General features: G+C 42.1%; 1 protein-coding gene across 1 annotated transcript in view; it reads right to left on the bottom strand.

The window, feature by feature from the left end:
- The window catches only part of LOC111977924 (protocadherin-15-like), a 280,873-nt gene that overhangs the window by 229,063 nt on the left and 36,468 nt on the right, over positions 1-15,342 (bottom strand). The window contains exon 2 of the mRNA XM_070448498.1: positions 9,682-9,800. Coding sequence (XP_070304599.1) covers positions 9,682-9,775 — 94 coding nt within the window. The 5' untranslated portion in view covers positions 9,776-9,800. The remainder of the gene's footprint in view (positions 1-9,681; positions 9,801-15,342) is intronic.

Genomic DNA, 15,342 nt, shown 5'->3' with positions numbered 1-15,342 from the left:
AGTTGCCTGTGAGCAGTACTCTGAGCGTCACGTTTCGTTTGTTCGCTTTATTGTTTTTGTTATTTGAGTTTTCTCTTCCTAATAAAAAGGATGGAAACATACCACGCTGCTTTTTGGTCCACTCCTTATGACGATCGTGACACACGGGGGGTACACCGAGGTTAAAAACACTACTATTCAGGTTGAAGAACCACTTTGACCCTTTCAGAGTACTACTGTACATTTCTGTTTTAAAACACATTCTGGTTATTAAAACACTTACATTGGGTTTACATTCAAACAACCTCCAAACACCACATCTTAGCTTAGGTGCAATACTTCTCATGGTTTCATTCGACAATCATGGTGTTTTTAGACTTTCTATTTTTAAAGTGTAGATGGGTCCATACAATGTAGCCTATACCTGAAACGATCATATAATAATTGACACCAGCAAAAAAGTGGATTAAGATACAATTGTCTAAAAAAAAAGACATATTTTAAGAACAACAATCTCAACATCAAACTTCTATGCACCATTAGGATCACAAAAGCAGAGGGACACTCATCTGATCAACAAGCACTGTGCAACTTCACCTAGGTACCTCCATACAATGCAAAGTGCATTAGCCATTTAAAAATAATTAATTCAACAACAAACGTTTATCCACAATAAGGATTACCAAAGCAGAGAGTCACTCATCTGATCAACAAGCAGCGCAGCAGCTAGACTAATGTTTCATTAGCCAACTCAAAAAACACAGAGAGGCTTTGTTCTGTTAATCTAATGGAACATTGCTTTACTGGAAATCTGTTTTTCCCAATAAAATAAGTGGAAGTAGAGAAGGAAAACTGGAAATGTTAAAGAGGCAATACTCCATCAGTAATTGGTAATCAAGGCTCTATACACTCCAACAGCTTACTCCAAGAACAATCTAAATATTCAAATTTGAACCTCGGGGCAATTTGCTTTCATTTGTGAAACTAATATCCTGCACTAATCAACAGACCGACTCCCCCTCGAGCTACAAAACTTCAATTACCAAACGTTTATAATCTTTCTCACAAAAGAGCCAGGCCCAGAGATGGATGGAGACACAAGTACCCTTTTTCAGATTTGATGTGGTTGTTTTTCTGCAAGATCTTACTTTTTTCAATGACTGGGATATAAATTGATTTAAAGGTATTTTCAGTAGAAGCAGGCTTACACATATAGCCAGTTCCTAAAAGACCAGATGCAGTATTTTAAAATGTTATTTTTAAATCATCAATGTATATCTAATAAATCAATGTGTGTGTTAATTTCATGAAAATAATAATATATTATGTATAGGGCTTTCAAAGATAACACACTAATAAAGAGTTAACGCTTGACATGTTTATCGGCGTGAATTTTCTACGCCATTAATCGCGTCTCCATTTCTTCACAGCATGGAACCTTTTAAGCACAAGTGTTTCCTCATGGACACTTTAAAGCGCAGAACACACATGGAACACAGCTAGGCTGCAGTCCAAACACTTAAAAGACACACCCTATCCCCTCAGCCCTCAAATTAAGTCGACACTTTGGATGACGTATCATGACGTCTGGTTAGAATGGGCTACAGTCAATTATGATTGCCTGTCTACTAATAGTAACTATATATTTATTTATATATACCTACTGTATGATAGCTAGCAAATGATTTAGCTAAATAACGTTAGCCTGCCTAGCTGGAACTTCTGAAGAAGGAAAATGTTTTATTTCTACAATTTACAAAAGCTAACCAAACTAAACTAAACTAAAAACGAGGGCTGAGGGGCTTAAAGCTGCAACTAGTAAGGTGTCTAGCAATTAGCCACACAAGGTGCTTGCAAGAGCTGCCAAAGATAACAGTGACGGATTTACATCGTCTGGCCAAGACAAGTAGCAAAACAACGACCTCGAAGTTGGAAAAAGGATTCAAACTTTATGTCTACAGTTACCTTTTCAACTATGAAGGTAAGTGTAGCCAAGTTGCCTATCAGACCAGACAAGGATGTTTACTCAAAGCTGTAACGTAGTTACAATCAAAACAGTTTTGAACAGGTCAGCATACAGGCTTGCTGCTAGAGGTCCATGAAGAAAAATGAGAAACCACACAGTTTGAGTGTAGGGTGAAAAGTCAGCTGTTTCTGACACACTACATGCCGGTTACACAGTCAGAGATGAAGCCTAGTCTTAGACTAAGAAGTTCCTGTCAATGGAGATCTGCATTAAGAGGCATTGCTTAGTCTAGTACTAGGCTTAACCCATGTCTATGAAACCGTTCTTAGTGTAGTAATTGTTCAGTCGTCTTCCTTGCTGTTTCTGTAAACTCTTTTATGTTGGATACATTAGATGACATTTAAACAAGAGCATACGTATACCCTTAATAGAAATGTTTAAACCCGTATTGCTGTAATGAATGTAGTGGCTGTTGCATGTTGCTCCAGTCACATATGTTTGCTGGTCGTGACACATGTTGAGTGATTGTATAGTCTAGTCATTTTCTTTTTATATCCCTACGTAGGTTGTACTGAAGCCCCCTGAGCAAGTAACAATGATACAACATCACTGTTCATGTTGCATTACTATCCCAGTCTGCACACTATTCCCAGATGGGAACACCAGTGGTCCTACCTCACCTCTGCACAGAGGCATAGCAGCAGTGGCTTAAGCCAAGGACTATGGTATGTTTTAATATCTATACCACATATCAACATCATATGGTTATAATCACATCATAATGCTAAGAAATGATTTAAAGAAAACTTAAATTGTCTCATGATTAGATTTAGAATAGTGCCCTTGTACAGTCTGGGGTCTGCAACCTGGGCCCATAGGCAAAATGACCATCACCAAGCCCACCAAAAAGTGCATGGCAGAAGGAGGGATTAGGTGAGTATTCCCTAATAGCCAGTATAGTAGGTAGTATCTGGTCATATCCTATTACACTTTGACTATTTACAATTATTTCATTTCAGGTGGTTTCAAGTACATTGTTTAGATTGGCTAACCACAGAGGCTGCTTTTCTTTGCAGAAGGACTCTCTACTGCGCCCTTCTTGGACCGCTCCCTGACCTCTCAGTTCCCCAGATAGAAGAGGGGTACAAGTACTTTGACCCTCTATCCAAGCCTTTGATCTGCAGCATGGGGATGTCTGCTGAAAAGCTTTTAGTTGACTCCCACTTTGGAAAGGTACAGGTGGGGAGCCTCTTGTCTTACCATCAGCCTCCAATCACAACGCGACACATAGTTCACCATATGGAGACACCACCATTCCCTTCACTGCCCGTTGATGGCTACAGACTGGAGAGCAACTTTCAAGGCTGCACATTTGAGCTCAGTGAAGAAGACCAGCTTCACATTGTCTCTTCATGTGAGCTTTGCAACAGCCCATAAAATAGAGGACTGACCTCGTCACGGTTCAGAGAGGCTTGCCATGTGAGAGGGCTGACATCCGCAGGCAATCTAGCTGAAAGGATCCTCAAATGCACAGCACCAACAGCTGACATGAAGAGGGGACTGCAGTTGGAAGCAGCTAGTGACTACTGCAAAATGCAGAATGTCAACTTCTCACCCTGTGGCCTCATCATACATCCTGACGTCCCTTGACTTGCATCTTCTCCTGATGGACTGGTCTACGACCCTCTCGAGCATCCACCTTTTGGCCTAGTTGAGATTACCCGAACATAAAGGGATTTGTGGATTGCAAGTACGTTCACATGCATAACAGTGAACCTTCCCTGAAGAGGCAGCATGCCTACTATTGGCAAGTTCAAGGTCTACATCGCTGGGTTGGAGTGTGTGACTTTGTTGTTTGTGCGCATGAGGACATTCTGATCGAGAGAATACATAGAGACCCAGTGGTGTTCTCACTAATTAGAGAGAAGGGTGACTGGTACTACTTATATGTGTACATGCAAAATTTCATTGGCAGGAAAGACTAAATAACAACAGACAGGCTCCTTTATCTTTCAATTAATGAAAGAGAAACAAACCAACAAATCTGTTTGCAATTTATTAGTAAATCATTTTAAATAATTCAGTAAATTTTTTCTGTTCTCTTGTCACTGTAAACATTTTGTGTTTGGAGTATAAGCAGTACTGTTTATCATCAATAAATGGACTACAGGGTGTTAGACAATGTGGATGGTCACAGCAAAAAAAGGAAAGATGCATTGCAGTAGTAGCTCATTGCTCCTTGGCCCATGCCTTCACAATAGGCCCACACTGGTAATTTTATGAGAAGGCAAGCCACAGCCCAGATGCAGTTGATGCTTCCCATCAGTAATATGAGGATCTCATGGACATGGTAGTTATTCCACTGGAATAGCAAAGGTACTGCTCCCTTCTTCAGATGTCGAAGCCCACTAGAAGGTTAAAAGAAATCTTAATTTCCTAACTTTCAATAAAGATGCCGCACCAACTAATAACGTTAATGATAGCACTAACGTTAGCTAGGTACTGGTAGCTAACATTTGCTAGCTAAAGAGACAAAAAAAAGACACAGAACACAATCGAATGACAAAAATCACTTACTGAACAGATAAACATAATTTTCAACAAGAATGATAAAAAAACGCTATAGAAATATGATTATATTTATATACTGAGGTAATGATATCAGGCTGACAGGACGGGATCGGGACAGGAAGCTATGTATCGGGTAGGAAGTTGAGCGGAAGTGGGCGTTGCTACGTTGTACAAAAGGTCTATGCTTAGGCTGCGGTTCAAACTCATAAAAGACACACCCTCGTCCACTTACTCTCGCCTTATGCCCTTGGGGGAATCCCCGTCACCATCTTGGAGGGCGGTCCAAATGATTAGCTAAGCAAGGGACGTTTGCAATGTAAGCCCCTCAGCTCTCTTTTTTAGTCGAGTTTGTGAGTGTACAATTATGTTCACTTCGGGGCCTGAAACTCCCCATAATTCAATTCCCATAATTCAATTCTTAGTACCTCCACTAAGAAAAGTCAGCCAAATATTAAAACCTCAATGTCAATATATGGAGTCAACAAACAAATGTAAGTAAAAACTAATATGAATAACTTAGAAATTGTGCTACTGATGCACATGTTTTTTTGTGTCATTTTTTTTAAAATGTAAAAATATATCACATTACACATTTAGTAATGACTGAATCCTTTTTAAACAAGCAATGTAACACTTTTGAATAATTAATTAATAAAACAATGATATCAATAGCTTGTGCACTGATAAGCTCACCAAAGCACACCAAAGACAGCATTAACGATAAGTAATAAAATATTAGCCTGCTGAATTTGCAAGATAACATTTCTTTAATTTAGATTTCAGCACAAATTGAAATGTGGCACTGACTCAACCATGGATTGATGTTTAAGCATTGTCTCAATGAAGAGTTTGGCATTCGACTAGCCATGTGCGACAGTTACAAGACTCCTAGAGTGAGTGGCAGGCGGACGAGCAACATCCACGGTTGTATTACAGATGAAGCCTAAGCTAGTTAGCTTTAGAAAACCCTGATTAGATCTAGCTTGCTTTGTAGGATCCCCCTCTGCTCTAGAGCCTACCCCACTTACCCCTTCAAAGCAGGAGGATACATGTAAGGGATAATGAACGAGGGGCTGTCCTTTCCATGGAATATAATGAACCATGTGAAAGGTGTGTTCCATGACATGCTAGCGGAGTGGAACTAATCTTCCATGGAGTTGCATTATTTTCCAGAGAACGCATATGTCATGACGTTGGCCTGGGGGTAGGTTTATGACAGTCATAAATACCTCTTCCCCCCTTTTTCCTCTCTCTACCCTACTGATGTGACATTTGAAAATCCTTTGGTTAACATAGAGATTCTGGGAACATCAGAAGGTGGGGGGAAATGAACTATATTCTGGTAATCCGACCAATTGAACATATGCAGTGGTACTTAATGAATATGATGTCAGTTCGGTTGTCATCTGAGACTTTCTCATCAATAATAGGAGGACATAAACTCTACAGTGGAAAGTCTGCACATTGTAGTTATCAGATTCACATGGAATTGTTGTTCAATTTAAATGTTTGAATATATAATTATTGGTGAAGAGATTAAATTTAATTTTAGCTTCCAAATGAGATATTTGGGTTTTCATAAGGTTAGGGCTCTGCTCAATCAGTGGCCCGCCCCTGTGAAGAGATATGGGTTATAAATAGTTTCAAACACACCCTTCTCGCTCCACTATATAAGGCCTTGACGAAAATGTAACCTATTCCCGAGGATGTGAGGACGACGGTCCATACGTTAAAAGGACTAACATGTCAACTACAGAACTAAGCCAACCTCAGCGTGAGCTTTGGTTGTGAATGGTATGAACTTTGAACTCGTATTCACTACAGAAGTGATACCTCCTAGCCGTTGAGTTAGCAACAGCAGCTGCAAACGTTGGCTAGGAAAGGACAGACAGAGTATCCTCTCTACCACACAACGACGTTACTACAACGTATCCAATTTACCACCAGAGACATTCTTCAAAGGACAAAGGACTCGGTTGGGCAACACGGCCTTCCATCTACCACCAACCTACCGAAGCGCAGCTCAGAGTAAATATTTATTGCATTTTCCTTTTCCAAATGGGCGGTAATTTAGAATGCATAAGATACTGTATTTACGATAGCATGGCTGGTACCTTTGTTCCTCAAGTCTTCCCGCTCTTTCACTCAAACCCAGCCCCCTTTTATTTTGTGTAACCAGCTGTCATATCTGTTCCGTCCACTAGGGACGTTTTCCTTTATGACATAATGTGTAATCAAGGTATGATTCATTCTGTGTATATGTAATTCTGTGTGATTAGTTAGCTATTTAGTAAATAAATAATTAAACCCAATTTTGTATTGCTGACTCAACTTGTTAGCCAGAGCTCGTGAAGATAACCAAGAATTTACAACTTTCAGATGAGACTGAATTAAGGTGACGATTAATATTGACTGCTATTGATGTAAAATATTACTAGGTCTTTGAGAGTTTATTCGGAAGATAACAGCTCTATAAATATTCTTTTGTGGTGCCCCGACTCTCTAGTTAATTACATTTACATGATTAGCTCAATCAGGTAATATTAATTACGGAGAAACGATTTTATAGAATAGCATGTGATATCACTTAATCTGGCATCACCAAAGACACGACACATAAAACCCCAAGTTGATTATCCCTTTCATACCATGGCTATAATTTAACACATTTGTACCTAGAAATGTGTTCAACATCCACTGAAGAAGCTAGCAAGTTTACTAGAAAGCTACAGTAGTTGCCTTGGTAACCAAACAAACAGACTCGCTAGTTTAGCTAACTAAGCCATCAGTCCTAGCTTGCTTTTATGAAAATCAAATTCAGCAATGCCAATAAAGTTTTCAATTCAAATGTTTCTTTCAAAAGCAGCTCAAACATAGAACATGTAAGAATGAACTAAAGCCATTGAATTCTACCATGCTGACATACCATGTGTTATAGGGAAATAGGGCACGCTCTAGAATGCCCTTCAAGCTAATCAGAAATGAGTGTTCAACAATGCCATGGTATAAATGCAATTACAAACTGGGTGGGTCAAGCCCTGAATGCTGATTGGCATGACAAAAAAAGTACTTTTTACTGTTCTTGTTACGTTGGTAACCAGTTTATAATAGCAGTAAGGCACCTCGGGGGTTTGTGGAATATGGCCAATATACCACGGCTATGGGCTGTATACAGGCACTCCGCTTTGCGTTGTGCAAAAGAACAGCCCTTAGCCGTGGTATATTGGCCATGTACCACACCCTCTCAAACCTTATCGCTTAAATAAAATATGACTGTTTACTGGTCAGAACAGTCAGAACAATCAGATCACATTGTAATGTCATGTCGTGGACCAAAAATTCCATCCTACCTGAACAGGCTGAAACTCCAGGCGTTTTGTTTTTCGTGTTTTTGGGCTCTTACACTACAGTGCCTTGCAAAAGTATTCAGACAAGTGAAAATATGGTCAGTAAAGAAAACTTTAAGCTGTCTCTCTTTTTTTTTTAAACATGTCAATACTTTGCCCCTTGATAACCAGCGCACTTCTGTATGTAGTAAACGTATTACATGTTCGCTGCCCATATCATTGTATAGTGCAGAAAATACACGAGAGTTCAGGGGCCTTGCTTAAACAAAGTTAACCATTTTCACTGTAGTGTCCAAAACGTCTTTCAAGCTGTCAGGCATTCCATTGACAGCAAGAGCCTCTTTTGCGCCATCAGTACAGATACCAACACATCTTGACCACCAAAGTCCATTTGATGTCACAAAGCTGTCCAGTACTTAAAAAATATCCTCTCCTATTGTCCTGGTTTCCAGTGGTTTGCAGAAGAGGATTACTTCCTTAATTGACCCCCCATAAACGTAACGGACATATACCAGGAGCTGTGCCAGGCCCGCCACGTCTGTTGACTCATCCAGCTGTAACGCATAGAATTCACTGGCTTGTATGCGAAGCGGTAATTTTTTCAAAACATCTCCTGCCATGTCACTGATGCGTCGTGAAACAGTGTTGTTTGATGAAGCCATATCCGCGGCAGCAGGAAGAATTAAGTCCTCCACAATAGTATGGGGCTTGCCTGTCCTAGCCACTCGATAGCGCACCATATCTGTTGCTTTTACTACTCGAAAGTCGTCTTAATTCTCGCTCAAAAAACTCCCGTGGCTTATTTTTCAAATTGGCATGTTTTGTTTCTAAATGTCTGCGCAAGAGTGAATGTTTCATCGAGTTGTGAGATAATACTTTTGCACATATAAAACACTGTGGCTGAGGAAAGGCACTGCTCCCAATATAAGTGAACCCCAAATCAATGTAGTTCTCATCATATTTGCGCCTCTTCGATGGTCCAACGTCCCTGTCTGTTGTTCGGTGCTTTCCCGGGTAAGGGGGCAGTAGCTCTTCGGCTGCATCAGATTCACAACTCAGTGTCCATGCTAGCTGGGCTAACAACAAATGTAGACTTACTGATGCTAGCATTGGATGTGCTCATGGAAGCAGAACAACCTGTGTCGTCGACAGGTGTAGGTGTAGTACTGCTGGTAGTAGCAGTACTACCAGTAGAGCTGGTATGTGTTTCTATGGACGCGGAAGCAAAAAAAAATGTTTTTATGTGAATCACATTTTTATTTGGCGTACCCCCAATGGCATTGCGAGTGCCCCTGGTAGTACCCCAGTTTGGGAATACCTGCTCTAATCAAACCGAATTGCACCAAATTTTTCCTGCATCGTATCGGAACCCATGTATCCTAAATAGAATAGAATAGACACTTAATTGTAAATTGTATGAAAATGTATTGATTTGCTGTCACAATACCCTACTTCACATATGCCGTTAAAAAGCACTTATTTTTCATTATCTCCAGTGCAATACCTGTGTTAACATATATGAAAACAGCACATTTCTCCATTTTGTAGAACAAATTATTAAGTTAAAAAGTTCAATCTGATGACATCATCAAAAGTAAAAACATTTTAAAACAGGGATTTTCAAACACTATCAGATTCGCAGTGGTGTAGGGAGCAAGAAAGTACCCTCCCTTGTTATGTCACAGAGAAGCATTTTTTAACCATTGATCATAGAAATGTTGGTTTCACATTTGTAGACACTGGTTTAGTGCTGGAGATGATGAATATGAGGTTGAAAAGTGGTGGAATTTCCCTTTAAGGCATGTCCGTCTACTGTACCTTCTGTGTCCTGGGCCCAGCTGTAGGTGGCCAGACAGAGAAGCGCCATGTCTATCCCGAGCCATCTGAAGAGACAGGACCCCCGTCGCATCATCTGTCAAACGTTATTGCTTGCCCACCTGGACAGAAGGAAAAGAGAGACACTTTTAATTTACTGGCCAGAGGTAACGCATTTGACCGCAGATGTCCCTGTCCAGCACACACCTGTCCAACGCACACAGACACACTGACACAGACATACATGCACACACACAGACATACATCGTACAGAACACCCACGGTTGTTACTGCATTGTGCTCATTCAGGGACACATGTGTCGGCAATGTGTGTGCTGCTCACATTCTGTGTGTAGAGTTCCCATGGTTATGTCACCATGAGTGAATTCGGTAGACATCACATTATCCCAACACAGTAAGTTGTAGACATTGTAAATGCATCTATTCAAGTCCTCACTGTAGACATCTACTATCACAGTAGACCACCTAGTGTGTGTTCTTGTCACTGTATGTAACCTATGTGATTGAAATTGCACATTACTCAGAACATACATGTATTTCCCTATACAGAGACAAGGTGTCTCAGAGAAGAATATAAGTGTTTTTGCTTTTGTCTATCAAGGGTATTTTGAGTCACAACTTCCTCAGTCGGCTTATTCTGGGGGAAGGAGATAAGCTGGAAAATGTGCTTTTAAACCATACCGGTGCCAGGGCAAGCAGTCACAGGTTCTGTATCACCTGGACCATATCAATGGCCTGTTTAACACAATCGGCATCTCTGTCAGTCATCTTAGCACACATCCTGACAGAAACATTATTTGTCAGGACATTACATGCTTACGCACACACTTGCAAGCCCAAAATACAGACACCAAGACAAACAGACACAGAAACTGACAGACACACATGCACACACACACACATTTGACATATAACTAGCAGATTACACAAGGGGAAAATGGAGAGCAAACCCATGCAGCTGTTTTCTTCTTCCACATTTCTTTCTTCTTCTTCCACATTTTTTCCCACAACCTATTCTCTCTCTCTCTTTCTCTCTCTCTCCCTCTTTCTCTTTCTGCCTCTTCATCTCTCTCTCATCTCAGTGGTGTTCCCTTTTGAAGCTAGGTTCATTTCACACAAACATCTATCTGTCTTAACAGGGCTGATCAGGAGACATTTGAAGCCAGACTTCAGGGCCTAGGAACCCTGGAGAGGAGGGCCATCTTTCAGGATTCTCCCCAGATGACTTCCTATCTGAGTCTTAACTGTCATAGCCTCCCTGTCCTCATGAGGATAAATACATCCATGTGACTATAGGAGAAGAGATAGGAGAAGGAGAAGAGGAGAAGAGGCGCACAAACTTGGAGGCATTGTGACTCAACTGAATGTTCTCCTGGCCCACAAGGTCGACAAAGCAATGATCATGTTTCTAGCCACAACCCAGGTTTTACTGTGACTCTAAAGGAACATACTGACAGGAACATACAAGGGGAATATGGATGTGCAACGAGAGAGTTGATGGTTGATGTCCTGTCTCCTTAGCTTCCTTTGCTTATCACAATTGATCACAAAACTACCCAAACGGTATGATGGAACACTGAATGTGTATCCTTTAACTATGTCCTTTACTTTGGATGAGACACAAGGACAAAGGACAACATATGGGGAAACTAAAAAACAACATGATTCTCATCCTCTACATACCAAAATAAAGATTCTAAATAGTACCAGATGGGGTTCTTTGGTTTGTAACCAGAGCGAAACCCTTTTTGGTGCTATATTTATTGGACCTTTTTGAAGGTCCAATAAAGAACCATGTTCATAATGTTCGAACTGGAATGTGTATGGTGTTATAAATAACAATTTAAGGTTCTATAAAGAACCAATCAAAAAATATTCTATATAGCACCAAAAAAGGGTTCCGCAATGGTTACAACCCATTTTGGGGCTATATAGGATCCTTTGTTATTGTTATTTATAGAACCTTTATGGAGAATGATTCTATAAAGAATCATTCTCAATCTGAAAGGTTATTTGTAGATCCTTTTGAAGAACCATACAGTTTTTTTTTTATTCTGGTCAGCCATATTATATTGTTAAAAGTCCATAGGTGTTATTATTGTGTTAATTGAGCAGTTGAATCAAGTGATGATCTCTTTGGCAACTACACTATACAAAAGTATGTGTACACCCCTTCAAATGAGTCAATTTGGCTATTGCAGTCACACCCGTTGTTGAAAGGTGTATAAAAGCAGGTGTATAAAATCAAACACACAGCCATGCAATCTCCATAGACAAACATTGGCTACAGAATGGCCTTACTGAAGAGCTCAGTGACTTTCATTGTGCACCGTCATAGGATGTCGCCTTTTCCAACAAGTCAGTTTGCCACATTTGTGCCCTTCTAGAGCTGCCCCGGTCAACTGTAAGTGCTATTATTGTGAAGTGGAAACTCCTAGGAGCAACAACGGCTCAGCCGCGAAGTGGTAGGCCACACAAGCTAACAGAAAAGGACTGCGAATGCTGAAGCGTGCGCGTAAAACTTGTCTGTCCTCAGTTGCAACACTCACTACCGAGTTACAAACTGCCTCTGGAAGCCACGTCAGCACAAGAACTGTTCGACGGGAGCTTCATGAAATGGGTTTCCATGGGCGAGCAGCCACACACAAGCCTAAGATCACAATGCACAATGCCAAGCGTCGACTGAAGTGGTGTAAAGCTCACCGCCATTGGACTCTGGAGCAGTGGAAACGCGTTCTCTGGAGTGATGAATCACACTTCACCATCTGGTATTCCGACAGACAAATCTGGGTTTGGTAGATGCCAGGAGAACGCTACCTGCCTGAATTTATAGCGCCAACTTTAAAGTTTGGTGGAGAAGGAATAATGGTCTGGGGCTTTTTTTTATGGTCCCGGGCTAGGCCCCTTAAAATCTTAATGCTACAGCATACAATGACATACTAGATGATTCTGTGCTTCCAACTTTGTGACAACAGTTTGGGGAAGGCCCTTTCCTGTTTCAGCATGACAGTGCCCCCGTGCACAAAGTGAAATCCATACAGAAATGGTTTGCAAAGATTGGTGTGGAAGAACTTGACTGGCCTGCACAGAGCCCTGAACTCAACCCCATCGAATACCTTTGGGATGAATTGTAACACCGACTGCGAGCAAGGCCTAATCGCCCAACATCAGTGCCCAACTTCACTAATGCTCTTGAGGCTGAATGTAAGTCCCTGCAACAATATTCCAACATCTAGTGGAAAGCCTTATCAGAAGAGAGGAGGCTGTTATAGCAGCAAAGGGGGGACCAACTCCATATTAATGCCCATGATTTTGGAATGAGATGTTTGACAAGCAGGTGTCCACATACTTTTGGTCATGTAGTGTATGTGTGTTTCTATACCTGTTCACTCCTCTCCCTGTAAGCTTTACAGACGACCCCCACCCCTTGGCTGCAACCCTTCTAATTTAGTCTACCCTGCGCACACAACCCATGTGGAATTCCTGGTCTCTGGCAGCATTTGGAACTGCAGATCTGTGGTCAAGAACGCCAAGTTCATCGAAGCCTATGCTGCCCTTCAGTCCCTTGACTTTTTGGGTCTGACGGAGACATGGCTCATCCCAGTGAACACTGCTACTCCAGCTGTTCTCTCTACATCTGACTACGTTTTCTCTCATAGTCTGAGAACATCTGGTCATCGCAGTGGTGGGCTACACAGGGCTACTCATTTCTCCTAGGTGTTTTTTTTATTTATTTTTTTATTCCACGCTGTCACTGTCACTTGTCCACTCAAGCTTAACATTATTGTCATATATTGCCCACCAGGTATCCTTAGAGTTCCTCAATGAGCTTGACACCTTGAAAAACTAATTTCCTGACGCTGGCTCACCGCTCTTCTGCCTTCAATTAATTTCTTTACAACTCTCTCTTTCCCCTCCTTGCCTCTTTTGACCTCACCCTTTCTAAGTCCCCTCCCACTCACAAGGCAGACAATACACTTGACTTCATCTTTACTAGAGGCTGTTCGCCTACTAATCTCACTGCAAACCCTCTCCAGATCTCTGATCACTACTTTGTTTCCTTTTCTGTGTCCCTTTCCTCTAACCTTAGCCAATCAGCCCCTACCCAGATGGTCATGCGCCGTCGCAATCTTCGCTCTCTATATCCCACTATTCCTATCATCTCTCCCTTCTGCTAAATCCTTCTCCTCCTGTCTCCTCTTCGACCATACTCTCCTTCCTTTCAGCATCCTATGACTCACACTGTCTCCTTTTCTCCTGGCCGGCTTGGCCCTTATCTCCTGCTCTGTGGTTGAGTTGCGAACTCACAAAACAGGGCTGCGAGCAGCCGAGTTAAACTAAACTTCCAGAGGACCAATCATCCTTTCACTCCCTCCTCTCTACCTTCTCTTCCTCTGTATTCACTGCACCACTTTCTATCGCTCTAAATTTCAAGCTTCTGCCTCTAACCCTAGGGAACTCTTTTCCACCTTCTCCTCCCTCCTTAGTCTTCCAGCCCCTCCCCTCCCTACTCACTCTCTGTGACGACTTTGTCAACCACTATGAAAAGAAGGTTGACGACATCCGCTCCTCATTCACTCAGCTTATTGAGTCCACTGGTACCACTCACACATAACTACCCTACGCCTTGACCTCTTTCTCCCATCTCTCTCCAGATTAAATCCTGCGAATAGTGAGGTCCGACCTGCCCGCTTGACCCCATCACCTCCTCCCTTCTCTAGACCATCTCTGGAGACCTTCTCCCATTCCTCACTTCCCTCAATTCATCCCTGACCACTGTCTGTGTTCCCTCTGACTTCAAAATGACCTGAGTTGCTCCGCTCCTCAAGAAACCAACACTCAACTACTCTGACGTCAAAAACTACAGACTGGTATGCCTTTATTTTCTTTCCAAAACACTTGAGTGTGCTGTCTCTGACCAAATCTCTTGCTATCTCTCTCAGAACGATGTGCTTGACCCTAACCAGTCAGACTTCAAAACTGTTCACTCAACGGAGACTGCTCTTCTCTGTGTCACGGAGGCTCTTCGCACTGCCAAAGCTGACCCTCTCTCCTCTGTTCTCATCCTCCTAGATCTATCTGCTGCCTTCAACACCATGAACCATGATATCCTCCTCTTAATCCTCCCATCTGCACACTCAGGCCGCTCCTACCAGGTGACGTGGAGAGGATCTGTGTCTGCACCATGTACTCTCACTACTTGTGTCTCCCAGTGCTCGGTTCTAGGCCCTCTTCTCTTCTCTCTATACACCAAGTCACTCGGCTGCGTCATATCGTCACATGGTCTCTCCTATCATTGCTATGTGGATGACACTCAACTACTTTTCTCCTTCCTCTCTTCTGACACCCAGGTGGCGACATGCATCTCTGTGTGCCTGGGAGATATCTCAGCTTGGATGTTGGCCCATCACCTCAAGCTCAACCTCAACAAGACGGAGCTGCTCTTCCTCCCAGGGAAGGTCTGCACGTTCCAACACCTCTCCATCACGGTGCAAAGATCCTTGGCTTGACCCCGGACAACACCCTGTTGTTCTCTGCAAACATCAAAGCAGTGACTCGCTCCTACATAGACTATTCTCTCTGCTTCTGCACGGCAAGCGGTACCGGTGCATCAATCTGGCACCAACAGGCTCTTGAACAGCT

This window comes from Salvelinus sp. IW2-2015, linkage group LG18, assembly GCF_002910315.2.
Source record: "Salvelinus sp. IW2-2015 linkage group LG18, ASM291031v2, whole genome shotgun sequence".
In the NCBI taxonomy this organism is placed as follows: Eukaryota; Metazoa; Chordata; class Actinopteri; order Salmoniformes; family Salmonidae; genus Salvelinus; species Salvelinus sp. IW2-2015.
The sequence above is the reverse complement of the archived record's forward strand: the minus strand, read 5'-3'. Positions and strand labels throughout refer to the sequence as shown.